The sequence below is a fragment of the Passer montanus genome, unplaced genomic scaffold, assembly GCF_014805655.1.
Source record: "Passer montanus isolate IOZ18808 unplaced genomic scaffold, ASM1480565v1 scaffold21, whole genome shotgun sequence".
In the NCBI taxonomy this organism is placed as follows: domain Eukaryota; kingdom Metazoa; phylum Chordata; class Aves; order Passeriformes; family Passeridae; genus Passer; species Passer montanus.
Genome location: NW_024366703.1, coordinates 4,156,996 through 4,176,008, shown reverse-complemented (window position 1 = coordinate 4,176,008; position 19,013 = coordinate 4,156,996). Strand labels below are relative to the sequence as shown.

The window sequence follows — 19,013 nt, the reverse complement described above, 5'->3', positions numbered from 1 at the left end:
TGCTCTTACTACAACTCAGTAACACTTGGCTGCAGTTTAATGGGAGCTGATAAAGGAACACACAGCTCTGAGTATTTACTGCATGTTTAAGGACTGTTTTGTCACCAGTTGGCATTTCTCTGACATGAATCATTACAAGAAGCTACCTCTGAAAGAGCCTCCCCTTCCTAATTTTCTAGCTACTTCTCATGCACAGAAGATGGACTATATTAGAATAGAATTAATGAAAAGCAAAAATTATTTTTGGGCTTTTTTTTGTGCAGCAAAATGGTGGCTGGTTCAGGACTGTTTGACTAACTTGATGGAAGAAAGTCTCTACCACATTACCTCTCTTGCACAGTTCTAGGTTAACCTAGATCATTCCCTTGGGTAGTTCAAAGTTTGTTGCTAATCATAGTTTCTTGCATTTCTGTTGCTTTATTCTGTTTCAAACAAGACCACAGTGCAGGAGGAAGGTCCTGCTAATCCAGTATATTTGTACTTCAGGTTCAGGGGCTTTATGTATTTTATTTTATTAATCCAAGACAGACGTTGGTTAAGTATAGATAAAATATAACATTAACTGCCTGTGGATAAAAAGCACTGCAGTAGCTCTGTGGAACACAAGGTACCTGATGAAAGGCATTTGGGGTAGGGTGGATGTGTGTAGGAATAAAAACAGAAATAGAAGAGAATGCCATTTTGACATACAGAATCTGAGACTTAGACCCAATTCCCTTAGCATGAATTGATGAAAGGCCAGTGGGATTTCTTGTAGCCAAGACAAGACCAATTCTTTTGTAATTGCTGAGAGGAGTATAGAAAATTTGTGGTAACATATAAAAATATTTCAGTTTGACTTTCATTAAACAAAGATTTTGGGTTTTACAATTTTTTGGTACCTTTTAAATGCAAAATAATTGTTATTGTGTTCTTGTGTTGGTTTCTTTTGAAAAATCAAATGGTATTTTTTAACAGCAGGATTCTCTACCCCAGCATGTTTTTAAATTTCAAGGTAGTATGAAAAAGAAGGTGCTTTCCACTTAGCATAAATTCTGTACTGGGGAACATAACTGACCTTCCCCCATTACCCAAGCCCCAAGTGTCTGCAGACACAGAATTGTGCTATGGATTTATGCTACAAAGCACCTTACTATAATTAGGCTGCTTTTCCCAGCTTATTTCAAAGATGAATTAAAATGCAGATAAAGAGTAAATTCACAAGTGATTTCCAAAGTATGGGTGCTTCCATTTCTTTTTTCAGCTTTAAATCCTTTTTTAACACTGATTTTTTATTTTCCTTTCTAAAGGGGCACAGAAGTGCTAAGACTCGTTACATCTATTTATTTTATTTTTTGAAGTACAGGTACAACATTTACATAGGGGTACTGTATGCCAAATGACAGAAAACCTGTGTGTATTTCCTGAGCCTTGAGGCCAGAAGCTCTTTGGGTACAGTCAGAGCGATCACAGATAGTTTGTAACAGTCCTCCAGCATTTCAGTTCTCACTGAGCTAAATCACACACTGTGTGTTGAAATCCCTTTATGTAACACTGAAGAGTAGAATTATTAGCAACCCACAGAAATATTTTGCCCTAATCTACAGATTAGGACCAAGAAAAACTAGACCAGCTTTACTAGTAGCATCTGGAGAAACATTTTAGTGCTGATTCCAGCAACAGATGATGGAAGTTGCCTCATGTGTCAGGGAAATCATCTTGTCTCTTCAAAAGAGAGCATGGCATGGGGCATGAATCTTGAGCACGTCCCCTGCAAAGGGCAGCATCATGTGCCTTGTTGCACTGAGCTCTCTGTACCTTGGTCTTTTCAACCAAGTAGCAAGATGGGGATAAACCTCTGCCTTGCAGATAATGGAATTACAGAATATTCTTAGAAAAGGAAACGAGTGCCAACGCCTCCCGAAACTCTAAGATGTGTGTATAGTAACTCATGTTACTGGCTTCTTATTTCAAAATGATGGCCCAGTCCTTTTTTATTGTGTCTGGCATTCAGATGTTACATAAGGAACTATTTGCAAACCTCCAGCTGACAAGCAGAAGGTGTCTCTCATGTTTATCTTATTTTTCCTTGTTACAAGATTCATTAACTCCCATAAACCTCCCTTAGACTGTCTCATTATTGAGGAGTACATCCATTTATGGCATCTACATATGAAGAGCTTTAAAAAAGTAATAAAAAAATCATTCTGTATGATAAGCTGGACACATTCAAAAGCCTGTTAGACTGTCAGCTTTAGGAGCCTCATTACAGGGTAATCAGCTACATCTGGATATTCCTCACGAGCACATTAACAGAGCATTTTAAAAAGTAATGCTTAGCATGAATTCATCTCTTTTGGCAGCTGCATAATCATCATCTGGGAAGTCATGTAATCCTTTCCTTGCACCTTATGAATGGTGTCCACTGAGCCAATGTTAAAACATATTGGCAGACCTATGAACATGACCAGGAGAAATGGAGTATTTCTGCATCAGCCATGATGTGCAGCTTGGAGGATGATTTTTAGTTTTGGTTTGATGCTATTCTGTTTTTAAAAGAACAGGCTTTTTATATTGCACACCCCAGGAGAGGCACAAAAGGCATAAGCAAGCTGAATTGATCAGCATGTGGTAGTTCTGCTCCAGTCAAAAAGCAAATAAATATGCTGAGACGTAACAAGGGTAAGTCAAATACACACCACAATTACATGCCTCATGGTAGGCAGACTCCAGAAGTGTATTTTTGCATTGTAACATGTTCTGTATTCTAAAAGCAAATTCTTTTCTTATGATTGCATTTTTGAGATGTAATTAAATGGCTTCACAATATGCTTTTTTTTCTGTAACAACCCTTTTTTGGAAGCTGAGTATCTTTTACTAATTGAATTATGGAAGAACAGAACAGTATTGCCATCAAAATACAGTAACAACACTTGATATTCCCTGTCCAGTAGATAAGGAAGCAGAAGCAGAGACTGTACAATGAAATTAAATTATAATACTTATTAACAGGTGAATTTGGTGCTGTCTTGAATACTGCACATAGTTAATTTTGTCTTTTAAAATCTATTTGCATTTTAAAAAATTAACATTTAATGAGTATTAGATAAACCACGACATTCATGCTCACACACACACACACACACACAAACCCTGCCTTTTTGTTCAAAATTGATGCCAAACCAAAAGTGAGACCCAGAGTGGGAGCCAGGTGCCTTGGCCATGCTGCCCTTGCAGTTCTGCTCTCTTCACCTTTTTGGGTCCCACTGGCTGGAGGAAGCAGCAGGAACTTGGGAAGAACCACTTGAGACAAATCTGCAGGTGACTCAAGTATATGAGGTGCTACAGGCAGTGACTGCAGGGCCACTTCTAGCTGCACTAGTCCCAGAAGTCCTACAAATGCCCTCTTCCATCTATGGAAACAAAGCAACCACCTGTCAACATAAGTTCTCAGTCACAGAGAACTGGGATTCCTCCAGCATCTCTGACAAATCTACCACAGCTGGATGTTGTTGCAGATTAAATTTCAGCTGGTTTAAGGTGCAGTTACACAGCTCGGGAATGATGTCTCCTGGACAAGCAGATGCACAAGCAGTAATTGTGACAGTATGAGCCAAGGAGGGATATGCCACCTGATGTTTCAAATTCTACTGCACCTCGCCCATTGCTGCTTTCCACATGATTGTTGGATGCTGAATCTTTTGGGTGAGACCCTGATGCTCCAGCCTTTGGGCTCAGTTGCCTCGCCAGGAAGCACCTGCAGTGCCCAGCAGTGCCCCTGTCCTGCAGCCAGACTGCCCAGGAGTCAGAGGCATAAAGGGCACAGGGTGCCATGGCAGAACCCAAATGCAAACAGCTGAGCTGGCTGTTACTTGCTTTGGATGGGGCTAAGAGGGATCTGACCTATGGCCTCTTTCTTCCCAGAAGGTACTATGTTTAAAAAATCCTCTAGTGGTGCATTATTAGGCTCTGACACCAATGCAGACGCACCACAGTACAACTTTACAGAGGCCAGGTTGGCCTCAGAGTGTGCAGAGTAACAAAAGATGGAAATGAGAGCGTTGTGACAGCATTCTGGAACTGTACAACTGCTTGGAAAAAAGAGATTCGGATTTCATCTAATGTCTAGAACAAGATTATCCCTTCTTATCACAGCAATGTAGAGCAGATGCTGGAATTCAGAATTCTGCACCAGCTGAAAGCAGATCTAGGTCCCCAGCAGGTAAAATGCTGGACTTGCCAGCACTGTTTTCTTTTTCGGGCTTCTGCTGTTCCTGCCAGTAGCTGCAGTAGTGCTGAAAAGTTATTTTAAAAGGTCAGACATAAAGATAGTTGGATATGGATTTACAATCCTGAACACATGCGGTATCTGAGAAGATGATCTGATCTCATATTCTGGTTCAGTCCTTTTATAGTTAATCTCCCCATTTTCCAACTGTGTAGGAATTGTACATTTTGGCTAATCCTCATATGCCTCTGGTGGTTGGAGTTTTTTCCATTGACAGCAGTTCATCAGTACAGCTAAACAAAATCACTGTAAGCTGTCAAACAGAAGACAAATGAGAGCTTAGAAAATAGAATACTCGCTGAACTGAGACAACACTTCAGCGCCGACAATGATGATGGCAGGGGAGCAGAGACTATCTAGTTATAATTGCCAATTTAGCAACAGCTGAGCCTGTACTTATCTGAATGAGTACTTTGCTAAATTCATGATGGTTTTGTCCTGTGCTAAGCCTTGACGTTAGCAGACACAATGCAAATGCAGTGTTCCAGGGATAACTCCTCTCTCAAAAGCAGCAGGATGTTAGTCTGAGGACTAAGTCCTAAGGGAATGTCTCTTTTTTCCCTTATATGGCCACCTGCAGTTGAGCTGAGATTTTTTTGAATCAGCTTGCAAGCCTCAAGGTGATGAGCATGCACTATTTTCTTCAGTAGATGTTTGTTCTAGCCTTCACCTTTCTCTGTAAGCCCAAAATATGAATTCATTTTGGTTTAAACTTGCATTTCAGGTTTGTGAAGTCTTGTCTCGATAACAGCTATCTTCAGATTGTACCTCATAAATTCAGCATTCTGTTTCGTCATGAAGGGGATGCCACCAAACACTTGTGGCTTATTCTACCAAGGGTAGGTGATTTGTGGGAGGTAATTGCTGTTTAGCCTCTTGGTACGCTCTCTCACCAAAAGATGCTTCAAATTAATGAAATGTTAAAAGGATATATAAAAATATGCAAAGCCCATTTCTCAGAAATAAATTTTGCTCCAGTGCAGAGAATGGAGTGGCAAAACATCTGCCTGCCCTTTTAAATGAAGAATGGCATCTCAGGGAAATTAATATGGCAGCAATCATTCTCATAATTAAAAATAGTCATCAGCTGTAATATTAGGTGCATTGATGATGTGAGTATACAACATGGCATACCTAAATCAGAAAGAGACTACAAAATCCTGAAATTAAAATTTGACTGTTTAAGAATAGAGACAGCAAGAAACCAGATTCATAAACAAATCTTTCCACCTTTCCTGTACAAGCATCTATATCCTGCTGTCCATTTTGGGACAGGAACCTTCTAACAGTCTTCTAACCCCATTACATACAGGAGAAAATGTGCCCTTTCTCCAAGCTGGCAGTTATTTTAGTCCCATAAATAGCTTGCTGTAAATTATGCCACAGAACAATAAAATTGCAGGGATGACACAAAAATTAGCTATATGATACAGAAAAACAGAGAAATTTGTCCTCAGCTGAAATTTGAAATGTTGCAAACCTGTGTACCACATCCTAAGAGGCTTTGACAGGCCTCTCACCAGCACAGCAGTAATTTCCTTTCCTACCATGCGTTCTCTAAGTCATGGCTGCAGGCCTTTCTTGTTTCAGTATGGGAAGCACGTTTGGATTGCAGTGTGGATATGATCATATGAAAGGGTCAGTGTGGTCTGAACAATGCCTGTGGTCTGAAGCATTAATATTTGATGCAGCTTTGACCAAATTTGCTGCACTGGAGCTCACATGGTGGGTGGGAGGGGCAGGGGCTTGCAGCACAGTCTGTCTGTCAAAGGCCTGACTCAGGCAGCTGCCTAGTCCAGCTTCAAAAGCAGCTGTTTGTGTACAGATTTCACTCTCATATTGCAAAGTCATAGAAATCTGTGCCATAATCATGTCCAGGATTGCAAATAGGGCTGAACATTCATGGCTAATGCTGTTACTTATGTAACTGCTGCTTAAAAATTTTAGGAGACTTCAGATTTACACGATTGAATTTAAAAGTGAATGAAGAAAGATGCTGGAACAACAGATTCATGTACTCTTTTCATACTGTGTGTAACATCATATTAGACTTCCCATAAATCTGCATGGGCAGGGCATGGTTTAAGCTGAGCCAGGTGCTAGTGGTTTGTACTGTCCTTCCTAGCAGGAGTTGTTTGAGTTGCCCATTCCCAGCTCCTGACTGAGGCCCAGTAATGTGAGGTGGGTGGCTGGAAAGGAGGATGCAGAGACACACCTGATCCTCCTGATACAGCCATGAGACTGATGCAGTCACTCATGAAACCACCCTGCAGACTCACCCCTTCTCACTTTTTCCCTTGCTGCCAGATGTAGATTATTTATTACCGCTCTGTGAGTGTGAATCTGACCTGTTTGCCATGACAGGCTGTAGCACAGAAGGTCAGAACAAAGCTGAGCAAGGAACCTTGAGTTTTCTGAGTCTTGCTCTTTAAGATGCAAGTAACATCACTTCAGACTTGCATCTGGGTAGTCAGCAGGGATAAGTGCAGGTCTAGGGCCATTCAAGCTGACAAATCTCTGACTCATCTCTCATCTCTACTGGGGTGATACACTTTGCCTATTACTGAGGCCTTTGAAATAAAAAACGGATAAAGGAAAGACAAAAGGGAATTTAACAAAATGTCATAATTAATTCAACAACATTTTAAATCACCAACTGCAGTGTTATTCAATTTTGGGAAATTAAATAAGTAATTTTTTTTCAAATCTCAAAGAGCTGAAAGCTCAGAAGTTTAGATCAATCTTCAGAGAGGTATATTTCTAATGGACAGGATTTCTGTCAAGCCAAGAACATTCATTATCTCTGCAATGTTCTTTTCAAGCTTACAGCTCTGGAGAGTGCAATTTATTCATCTGTCAGATTTTATGCACTTCTTGCCAGGGTATCTTTTATATATTATTCCTCCAAACCAGAAAAAATATTTTTAGAAAGGGAGAGCAAGCAGAATAAAGCCTTTAAATACAAATCAGCTGATTCAGAGTCCCTTCTCCATTTTCTATCTCCTTCAACCACATTGCCGTGTATTTACCCTTAAGTTAAACCAGTCAGATGAGTTTTTGCTCTCTGTGACAGAATTACAGAAAACAGGATAAGCAGTTTATCCTTTCAGTGTGCAAACAAGGCATCTCTTCCAAGCAGATGTATTAGCACCACAGCAGGTGCAGCCCGGGGATGCTCACACCCAGCAGAAAAGTCTGACCTGGGGGAAAAGGAAGGTCCTGCTGCCTGGCAAAGCACAGATGAAGGGGCCTGTGGCTCTGTAATTCTGTTCTTCACTCACTGTGCAGTGTGCAGTTAATGAGATTTTGCTGCCAGTTTCTCTTCTTGGCTCTCCCAAGGCTGGTTCTGCTGCTCTTCCCTCAGCACCCATGTCCTACACGTGGATTCCCACAGCTCCCCCTCGGTAGGTCTGGAGCCAGCAGGAGCCGTTCCTACAGACTTTGGGAAGGCAGATGTGCAGGATCTGCTCTCTGCACATCTGCAGTCATACCCTTCATTCCATTCAAGGGTATGTCAGCCTTAAGTTACAGAGCTCTGCAAGATGTTTCCTTGTCCTTCTCCTCTACTTCCACCTGACACAGGAATGCTGCTATCACCACCTGGTTGCCTGGTAATTCCTTTAATAAGACCGTGTTTCCAGTTGCTAAGATTCATACTGAGCTTCAAGCACCATGCTGTGTGGCCCCATGGAAGATTTCTTCTGTCACAGTTTGGACACTTAATGGGAAATGGTAGCAGATCTCTGACAGTCTTACAGTTTGAAGCAGGGAATTGAAAATTAGGTGGGAGGGAGGACTTCAGATTGATTGAAGTGATGTGCTTTATGAATTGTATGAGGAATCTTCCAAACACCCTGAAAATTTGAATGCTGAAGCTACCTAGGTGGCGTTGGATGAAACTGAACTGCAATTTCCCAAGGGTTTGAGGTTTTTTAAGGGCCACATTAAGAGATAGATCTTAGCACCCTATAACCACCTGCAGTGCTGTATGGCTGGACCTGAAAGCAAAAAGGCTGTCCTCCACATCTCTTGGTGACTTCCCTGCTTATCCAAGGCAAAAGATAAAACCTGGCTTCAGCAACACATGTAATGAAGGAAGGACAAAGAGGTTGGGGACCGAGCCATCATTGAGAAAAGAGCATGAAGGGCTGGCGGGCAAAAGTCTGTGACAGAGAGCCCGGGAGCTGCAGGGTGTGGGCTGGGGGTGTTGATCTGATCACACATGGGCTGAAGGAGGCAGGTGACAAATGGCTGAGGAGATGAGGACTGAGTCTGGCCGGAGGAGAAGGACGCGGATCGGGGACGGGGAGGGGGTGGTCTGGGAGAACAGCCAGTGCGAGGCTGGAGCGGGTGCGCGCCTCAGCCTTGGCTGCTCTGCAGCCGGGCCGGGCCGCGCCGGGCGCTTATCGCTCGGGCACACGCGTCCTACGTGACGGGCCCGAGTGTCCCCCGCCAGATAACGCAATGAAAGCTGCCCGCACTGACCGTTCTCTCTCGCTTGAACACCTGGCAATTACACCTCCCAGTCTACGAGCACGTTACCATCAAGGCCCCATTATGCCAAACACGGGACAGACCAGAGCCATTCTGTTTCCCTCAGCCGCCTGTGCGCCGCTCTCCCTCAAACCCGTCCCGCAGGCAAAACTGCGCCTGTTTCCATGCGTGTCCCCGCAGTGGCAGCTGTGCCGAGCAGCGCCCCAGCACAGCCTCCTGGGCAGGTTCAGTTCTGCCCTCAGAGAAGGGGGCAGGCGGGGCAGAGCGGCGGCCGCGCTCGGTGCTGCCTCACGCGGCCCCGGTAACTCAGGGGCACGGCCCCGGTAACCCACGGGCACGGGCCCGGTAACCCACGGGCACGGGCCAGGTAACTCAGGGGCGCGGCCCCGGTAACACACGGGCACGGGCCCGGTAACTCAGGGGCGCGGCCCCGGTAACCCACGGGCACGGGCCCGGTAACCCACGGGCACGGCCCCGGTAACCCACGGGCAGCCCGCACCCCTGAAGGGCAGGGCCGGCTGACACACGGAGCCCGGGGTTCCCCCGCCGGGCCCCTCGGCCTGAGGGGAAGGCAGAGCCGGGGCCGAGGGCCCGGCCTGGAAAACCCTTGGAAAGGCCGGGAGCGAAGGGCACGGGCAGCGCGAGCTGGTGGAGGTAAGGACGTCACACCATCCTGCTCCTTAGAAAACACACAGTGGGACTAGTTCTGCGATTTAAAAGTGATTTATTTTCTCTGATTAAGCATTCAAAGTTCCGTTTGGGTTTTTATCTGTAGAGTCGTACAAACACGATTTTTGTCTGCGCAATGAAGGAAATAATTTTCATGCATATGGTGGGATGCACAACTCTTCACATTGTTACAGGGAAGAACAGCAAACCTTGTATCGTATAGCACCAAGAAGAATTTTAATTACAGTGTGAAAGAAAGGTACCACAAAAGCTTCTTGTTTCATGGTATATCATTTAGGCTGACATTTTTACTGTAAAGTATATGCTGTATTCCAAGCAACGAAAATTAAGCTTCTCATTAAAAAAATTAAAATATACCTGTTTAAAAACTTTACACTTTCTAAAAATTAAGATATTAAATTTTTATATTCTTGCATAGCATATTTTGAACTTCGAAACAGATAAGAAAATCTAACAAAAGAAAAAACCCAACCCCAAAAAATTAATTCTTCCTTTCCTAGTCTTCCCGTTACCCTAGCCTGGTCAAACAGCAGGAACTAATTATTGAATATGTACAACTACATCATGGAACTTGCACATTCCTCTGAAAATTTAAGCCTGCACTCCTGCTCCTTTATTTATTACTATAAAAATGGCACTAAAGAGCTCAAAATTTACTGTCCAATAAGTCACTTCTACTTGACTTTCAAAAATATTTTTGGGAAGTGCCAGCTCTAAAGACTCAACAAGTGACCCAAAAATTCATACTTCAGGTCTTTCATCACTCTCTTGCATCACCATAAATGTAACACCCAGTTCTGTTAATTTCAAAGATGAAGAACTAGATGTGACAAGCAATTTCAAATACTTATGCACGTCTGTTACCTGCAGGCACAGGTAACTGGTTGGAAACAGCACTACTTAAAGCACTATAAACACTGCAAAAGAGGAGATATATTAAACTTCCTTTTTGACAGGAAAAAGATAGTAACATGTGACATTAAACTGAACCAAAGGAAAGACCTGTTGAGTCAGGAGATGCGATTTGATGCAGTTGCTGCTCAAGAACAGAACTTCATGCTTGCCCAAAGCATTCAAGATTGCCAGGGGCCAGTAAAAGCAGGATTGCTCTCCTCTCCTGATAGCTTTGGCCATTCTCACTTTCAGGACCAGGAAGAAACATGACAAACAGTGCTGAGCTGCTGTGGCTCTGTGGGTACTGCAGTGCTCTCCACTCTCATTACAGCTCCCCAAACTGGGCACTCTCTCCTGCCATGCCAGAGCACCAGGACATTGCTGGTATGGCTGCTGGGGGCACCTCAGCATGTTCAGTGTACCAGAAATTACCACCAGCCTGAGGAGAACAACTGATTGACCGTGCTATCCCTTATAGTCTCATCTGTTATACACATAAATTGACACTTGGCTTTGATTTTGAGCTGCAGCCCATCTTCTGAACAATTGCTTCTGTTGAGCTGCTGGTCAACCAGATCTACTAAATCTTTCCCCATCTTTCCCCATCTTTTCCCCCAAAATCTTTTGAGAAGGTATATTATTTACTTCAGCTTAAGAAAAGGTGCCAGATTCATTACACTACAAATGCATACTTCACAAAAGTAGACAGACAATATTGTTTTGCTTGTGTGGTGTATGGTGGCTCCAGGGGACAGCAAGGCAGCTCCTCTGGCATCTTTGTAACACATCTCTGTCACAGATCTCTGTGACACCGTGGCCAAATTAAAGCTCAGTCCAACAATCTATGAAACTGTGGGACTGATTATTTCTATCCGAGAGAGAGGATGTATCTATCTACATAGATACTTCTGTAATGTTTCTATCCTGTAAGTGGATCTCTGACCAAAACAAAAACATGAATGTTACAAGACTTCCAGGACTATTAGCTATTCAAAAAGTATTTAAGATTATTTTAAATGACTAGCCAAGAGTTTATGCCAAAACCACTGTTAGGATATACATATTCTGTAATCTAGGGCTACCAATACACTACAAGGCAACATTTACTCCAGCTGTCAGGCCAGCTAAAGGATTTCACTATCAATTATTTCAACTCCCTTTTTTTTTGTGTGTGTCTGCTGGGTAGAGCTAATAAAGTCAATGAGAAATTCTGATAATTTTATTCTGTTGCTTTCAAAAAACTTAAGACTGTTTAGACACTACAAGCTGTCCTGAAATTAAGGTCTCGTCTTCAGTCTAAATTACTCAGTTCAACATAGAAAAAAAGCCTAACACATATTATTAGCTGTACAGCGCCACAGTTGTGCATTGGTAGTCACACAGTAACATGACCCCTTTTCCCAGGAATTTATAATTTTTACACAATGACATGACAGACAGACATGGTTATCAGACAAGAAGTGCAAAATGGCATGCAACTCATATGCATTATCTTCCATTTCAACATCATTTTTATGAAGTGGCTCACAGTGTAGGCCAGCACCCCAGCTCACACTTACACTTTGTATACACTGAGCTTAATACAATCTTTTGCATTTTCACATTCATAGCATCTTTAAATTAACAATTACTGACATTTAAACTCAAGTGGACAATCCAAGCTACAAGCATTCTTTACATATGCATTCTTCAAATTACAGAGACCCTACAAGCTATTCCACTCTTAAATATTCTACTCTTCCTATTTCCAGGAAAAGGCTGCATAAGGTACATTTTTCTGAGCTTATTCACAGCAATAGAATCATGTTGTGCATACATCAGCAGGTGTCTCCTGCTGCAGTTGAGTAGCACCTGCTTCCAAATTATTTCTGCAATCATTTTACTTGCTTAAATCTCCCACTTTGCTGAGCTCCAGCAGCAGCCCAGGGCGGCTCTCCAGGCTCGGACATACTGTGGGTGCCATCTTTATTTCACTTCATGGGTAAAGTTTCCCAGGATTAGAAGACAAACTCTAATCACAGAAAAATATCCTAGGGCACACACATGGTGCCTGCACACGGTGTGTGCCAGTGCTAAAGGGACACCAGTGACACTTTGGGCTGGTGTGACAATGGCAGTGGCTGCTCACCTCACCTTGGCCAGGGAGATGTCACACAAGGTGAGGTGAGCAGCAGCCATTTCTGCCTTTGAAGGTGGCACACAGAGTAGCAGAACTAAACAATCAGCTTGTGGAGATGACAGATCCAGTTATACATACAGATTCCTGTGTTCCTAAAATATATTTAATGCTGCAGACTTGTCACTATTACTTTCTTTTCCTACAATCTTATCTGGAAATAATCTGTGAACAGAATTATTTGCATAGATTTTTTTCAGACTCTTGAAACTCCCACCCTGAACTGGTATGTGCCAGTGAATGACAGGGGTATCTCGCAGTCAAAACAAATAACTGCACTTGGACTAATGGGTTTTAAGAAATTGGTTGTTAAAAACACTTCTCTGCCTCAGAATTGTTAGCAGCTGAAAGTTACTGTAATGCCAGTGGGATAAAGTGAGGAGATGTTGAACTTTTTGACAGCTGACTCCAGAGCACTGATGGGCACTAAGCTGGTGAACTTCCCTGGCTTTCACATACAAGTACAAATAATCATTTGGGTTGAAATCTGTCCTGCTACACTTCATTCCAAAGCCAGTTGGAAAGTTTAAAAAAGACTAAGTGAACCAGTTTTGAGAACTATTACTGTGAAATGTTTATGTATTTCTTGTGTTTTAAACTAGTTCCAACATTGCCTTGTCATGTGCACCACTTCTAGTACTATTTGGGAAATTTCTAAGATCTCTGTACACTAAAAGGCATCACATGTAAAATTTACATCTTCAAAGGGCTGCCTCAGTTTTCACTGACATTTGCACACCCAGATTTTCTACATTCAATACCCCACAATACCACTTTTGCACATGCTCTGAGATGACTCAGCCTTAACCATGTAAAATGCACTAGTACTGGTCTCCTACATCTGCCTGGAATTCACAAACAGCTCTTCTTCCTTCTCTGCCAGCACAGGAATCCATCCTTTACAACAGCCTTCATATTAAACATATGCTCTTCTATACACAACACAGTGGGTAGCTGAAGTTACCAAAACATCAGCCTCATTTCCATTTTCTATTAGATTCTTCCCTAGCCTGCTCTTCCCACTTTCCAGGTTACTAACACAGGCTGAGGACCTCCTCACTGCCCTCTGTGAAACCTGTGCTGATTCTGTAAGTGCTCCCCACCAGGGCAGATGTGTGTTTGAGGCCACACGTACCACAGGACACCCAGTTCTGGGTACAGGTCGGGGGGAGGGCTGGAAAGGGTCCTGAGTTCCAGCTGCTGCTCCAGTGAAATTTTATATGTCTCTGGTAGTCACTGGACAAGTGCCATAATTCCTTGCTTCCCTTTTTGAAAAAGAACCTGAGCAGACAGTGAAAATCTGTAATAGAAATCCAGTGCAGAAGGAAGCACACCTAACATCCAGTAAAGTGGTGGCAAATCCTCAGAATGATGCAGGATTTAAACTTAGATGCCTCTCTCTGGAGTTTCTCAAAGGCTAAGCCTGGTCACTTCCTTGCACTTGGAGCAATCCCATCCACTGTATCTTGCCCCAACCATTGCACAGTCAAGGAATTTAACCACGAATTTTGCACTGCACCACTAAAGACAGAATCTTAAAAATTAACAGTGGCAAATGCTCATAATGTCTACATCCTTTAATGGTGCACTTGGGCTTAGAAATGTTCATTTAGAAAGCCATAAATATTTTTCTTAAATTCTGTTTAGATGGCAGTTCAAATAAGTTGATTTAATTGTAACAATCTCCCTGGGCCTTAGGCCTTATACACTTTGCTCCTTTGAACTGCAATTCAAATTTCACCCACTATTACCATTATAGTCCACCCACAACACATACTGTAACTTATATTCTTTGAATGGTAAATACAAGTGTTTCAAATAAAAGGCTTTCAGCAGAATCTATATAGGCTGGGCTTCTTTTAAAATTCCAAGGTACAAAAGGGGCCTGACTTTCTGATCTCTTCTGGCTTTAAAATACCCAGAGGTGCCTTGTACTAGCAACAATATTAAAAACTGACTTGCAAACCAAGTATTTCAGAGCTGGATTTGAATATCACATTAGGTATGAGCTCAAGCAAAGGCCCCAGTGTCACTGTGGATGACTATGTCAGCTCAATGGTCACCTACTGAAAAAACATGGGAAAAATGTACAAAAATGTAAAAGATAATGGTTTTTTCACTTTACAGCAGACCTACAGTAAAAGCATACTAACCAGTTAAGTAGGAGAGAAAAGGTAAAATTGTGCTGAGCGTGTTTTAAAACAAGAGCTAGATAATAATAAATGAAGTTAAAAAGGTGTGCAACACTTTTCCAGATGCTATGATTACACTGTGGAACATGTTATCAATAAGGGCTGCTCACATCCAAGCACTTAAATAATCTGAACAAGCTCAAGCATTCTTTTATGGCTAATAGTATTAGTTAAAGTAATTTGGGTAACTCGATTTTTTGCAAGACAGTAAAGCCAAGAAGTCAAGATTTACACCAACCCCTAACAACTGGAAGTGGACAAAGCCCTAGTGTTGGGACAAGTAATTTTCCAGGTGGACTCTTGGAATTTCTTTCTCCCCTGAGAGTACCAGCCACTCTGCCCAGTGCCAAGGACAAAACCTGTCTCTTAATGCTGCTCACTGTCATGCATTACTTCAAGGAGTCCCCTTAGAAGAGCAGGAGGGCCTGCTGACTTGTATCTTTATGCTGTCAGAATTGACATTATTTTACTATTTTAACAGTCACACACTCCTAACCTTTTGAAATGTAGTCTTTTGGTGTGCATAGAACAAAGAAAATGACCAGGCAAAGTAATTTCTCCAAAGCCACACTGTAAACCTGCACTAGGCAAGATTCAGTCTGGCTGCAGCCATGGCCTAAATTTACAGTTTCAGATTCGATAATTAAAATTCTGTCTTGTGCAAATATTTCTACCTTTATAAGTTTTTCATACACTTAGAGGGCAACAGAGGTGGATCTACCTAAGAGGTGTGGGATGCCACATGGGGAAGTCCTCTGAAACTCCCCAGGAAGTGCCTGGGAGCACTTCAGCAGCAATGCTATTTGGCCTAAACTAGTCCAGCTGGATAGCAGAAAATCCCATTTAATGTCTAATAAAAAACATGCACAGACTGATAGATGTAACATTACCAGTATGCAAAAATTAAAATAAAACAAATTAAGAACTCCAAACATTAAATTCAGATTGTTTATTGTAAACAGAATAACTCTAGCACTCTGTCATACTGGCTGTGTCACATGCACCCAATTCCACATCAACTGCTTAAAATAGCACTTGCAAAAATTACAGTTATGTAATAATAATTTATGGTTTCTTACATAAACTAATTAACAAGCACTAAAATTGAATTACAGTGTATTCTAGGTAGTTCTTTATTGCTTGTAGACACTGCAGCTTTGGATCCATTAAAATGGACCCATTAGTATGCCTGAGTTTATCAAAATTTACTGCTATATCAAACTCAGAAACTGTAAAATGCTGGAGAACACTTAAAAGCAATTAAGAGTTGTTGGAAAACTACATGGGTTTCCACATCCAGTCGCAGAACTTTGAGGGTATACATTTTTTCCTCTGGAAAACATGATTTGTGAGCTTGTGTTAGTTGTGTTACCCTACTATTCCAATTTATTTATATAATCTGTTTAGAGTTGATAGTACTTCCATGAATATATATATCTATATTTATTTTTACACACAATAGGAGCCATTTCATTATATTCACCATAAGAGTGGTATGTTTAAATACTAAATCCCAAAATATATATTTTTATAATATGTTGTCAAAACTTTTAATATATATATAATACAAATACTTACTAAAGGAAAACTATAAACAAAAGTGAAATGCAAGAGGGCAAAAAGCCTCATGAGAAGGATCCATGAAAAATGTGAGCGGAGACATCTTTACTGGTTTTGTTTAGACTGTATTTATTTTTTTTCTCTTCATCAGGCCTTCCTTTGCAACAGGTTAAATCACAAACTCTCACCCAATTTGTTAAAAAGATACTGTAGCATGTACCTTTAACCTTTGAAACAACTTTTAAATGCACCATATTTATTCAGTTAGAAGACACTCTCAAATCCAACTTAAGGCCCTTTCCCTGTCAAGCATTCATTTAATTTGGCCTCAGAGCCAATGTAAGAACCAACATTGATTCCATCACAGAACAGCCCTACTGACTACACCAGGATTCTGATGTTTGACACACAGGCCTGTCACATCAGGACATTACTTTCAGGCTCTTTTAGTAAGAAGCAAATTCTCACTAACCCCTCTGATGAGCAGATTTGACACCTTCAGTGCTCTACATACTCTCTCCTGTCAGAATAAATGCCATCTCTCTTATGTATTACAGAGGTAGGAGAACTTCACCCTCCTTGCCCTTTCCTATTTGGGTGCTGTTCCCAGCACAAGACCACTCTGCAGAAGTCAGTATAGTTGCTGAGACACCTTATATTGTTTTATCATTTTACTACATTATGGAATATATATATATATCTATATATATAAACATTATTTCAGCATAGTTCTTGATCCTTCTGAGTTCTGCCCTCTTGGCAGAAGCAGGAGCAAAGCCTTTGTGATGTAACCTGAAGCACAGGCTGTGCTGTAGCACTGCTACCCCAGCACTGCACTGTCCCAAACGCCTTCCTGGAGGACAAGAAGGACCCATATACATATCAAAATAATTATGTATCTCACTCATTAGAGAGCTCCTATTTGACATGCACCTGTTCTTGAATTAAGAACTTGTGTGTGTTTAAATTTATTTGCACTAATGAGTGCTTTGCTGGACTGAGATCCAACATAACAAGTGAGGCACAACAGACTGAGTTCTCCGTCAGCACATATGCAACTGAAAACAAAAAATGACACCAAAGAAAGTATTTGAGATACCAGATGGACAGTTCACAGTAATGATGTAAAACTGAACAGGATGTTGACAGTATCAAGAGACTGGGACAACACTTTTGGTAACAAAAATAAGATGCACTAATAAAGTGTTTCCAGCATTTTACTAGTTTTAATAGAAAATGTCCCCAAATTTGTATAGAAAGATTAAAATCATGCCCTTATCTTCAATTATTCTCATTAAGACAATTCTCTCACCTATTACTGTGATGTCAAATTTCCTTTTTTTCAGCCCCACTGGTCTTCATAAAACTTAAATAGAAAAGATGTTGGTTGCATTAAGGATCAATTAAAAAAGTATCATTCAACACATCACTTCAAAAAAATGTGAAAGTCTCCGTTTTTAAGAAAAATTATTGACCCCATCCCAAAAAGGACTTACTTATCTCACCCCCTCCAAATCCCAATAAGATAATTATTGGGATACTATAAACAGTGTTTTTCAGGAGTAACAAGCATACTTCAAGCAACTTCGTTTGCTCTGGAGGGTTATTTCGTCAAAATGAAATTCTGAAGGGATATGTTATTTTAAAAATATACTGCATCTACAAGATTTTAATTATTATTGTTGTTTCAGTTGATTTTGGTTTTTAACAGGTTGTCTGTAATATAAATGAGACATGACCACAACTGATTTTTATATACCCTCTATCCCTAACACACAGTTAATGTCAAATGAACCAAGAAGGAATTTGGGACTTTCATAATGAACAGAACCATTTATCCCAATGATCTTTAATAATTTTGTTCATCACAAAGTCCCCTGAAACCATGTCAGTACTGATCATTTGCATTTCTTCATCCATTGGGGTTCTTCACAGTTTTGCAGCCATGAAATTGATATGTGGTTTCACCAGTGGGAACAGCGGCAGACTGCGCTTGAATTCTGTCATGTTTTCAATCACACTTGGCTGCAAAGAAGTGCATGCAAGAAAAAGTCTGCTCAGTATCTTCAATCAGAAAAGTGGCAAATTCCTTTGTGGCTTTTCATTTTAACTGTTGCTACAGCTACATATAAATATACCTGTCTTGCTCTTTTCTACAATATTAGTGATTCATACTCCATTATTACATCACAGCAACCTCCAAAATACAATGTTATTTCTTACTGAACAACCAATTTGATATTTATATCATTCAAACAGCTATAAATGCAGTAACTGCTTTGCTAATAACATCAGAATCTCTAATAAATGCAGAGCTGATCTTTTCATTTTCATTCTACTTCAGAGCACACCACCTGTCCTTTGAACATCAGACTAAGATCATAACCACAGCAGCTATTCTATGCACTATTGTTTTTACATGTAGTAACCAAGTAAGCTTCTAATATTTCAGTCATAATGGCTAATACATCCTCATACCATTCATACAGAAATTTCTGTTCATGGCAATTATTTCACCTTACAGGTGAAATAATGTTCTTCTGATGAAGAACACAGACCTACCACACTGTGAAAAGTTAATGACTTGTTGGGACAAACACTGCCATCCTTCCAGAAAAGTCACTGAAGGTCCAATAAGGGCACAGTGCTGTCCTACCCAACCACAGTGAAATCTGTAATACTTGTCTGAATAGAATTTGCCAAGTTGTTTCCTCCACAATTAAACATATTGACAGCATTG

The 19,013-nt window shown here is 41.1% G+C and overlaps 1 protein-coding gene and 1 long non-coding RNA gene across 6 annotated transcripts in view; one reads left to right on the top strand and one right to left on the bottom strand.

Annotated features, from left to right (window-relative positions):
• Positions 1-9,138: 9,138 nt before the first annotated feature.
• LOC120502214 overlaps positions 9,139-19,013 on the top strand; it is a 53,666-nt gene continuing 43,791 nt past the window's right edge. The window contains exon 1 of the long non-coding RNA XR_005627480.1: positions 9,139-9,415. This is a non-coding gene — a long non-coding RNA (uncharacterized LOC120502214). The remainder of the gene's footprint in view (positions 9,416-19,013) is intronic.
• The window catches only part of IDE (insulin degrading enzyme), a 59,890-nt gene continuing 50,345 nt past the window's right edge, over positions 9,469-19,013 (bottom strand). For all 5 annotated transcript variants that reach the window (XM_039709425.1, XM_039709421.1, XM_039709422.1 and 2 more), the window contains one exon: positions 9,469-18,298. In XM_039709425.1, coding sequence (XP_039565359.1) covers positions 18,203-18,298 — 96 coding nt within the window. In that variant the 3' untranslated portion in view covers positions 9,469-18,202. The remainder of the gene's footprint in view (positions 18,299-19,013) is intronic.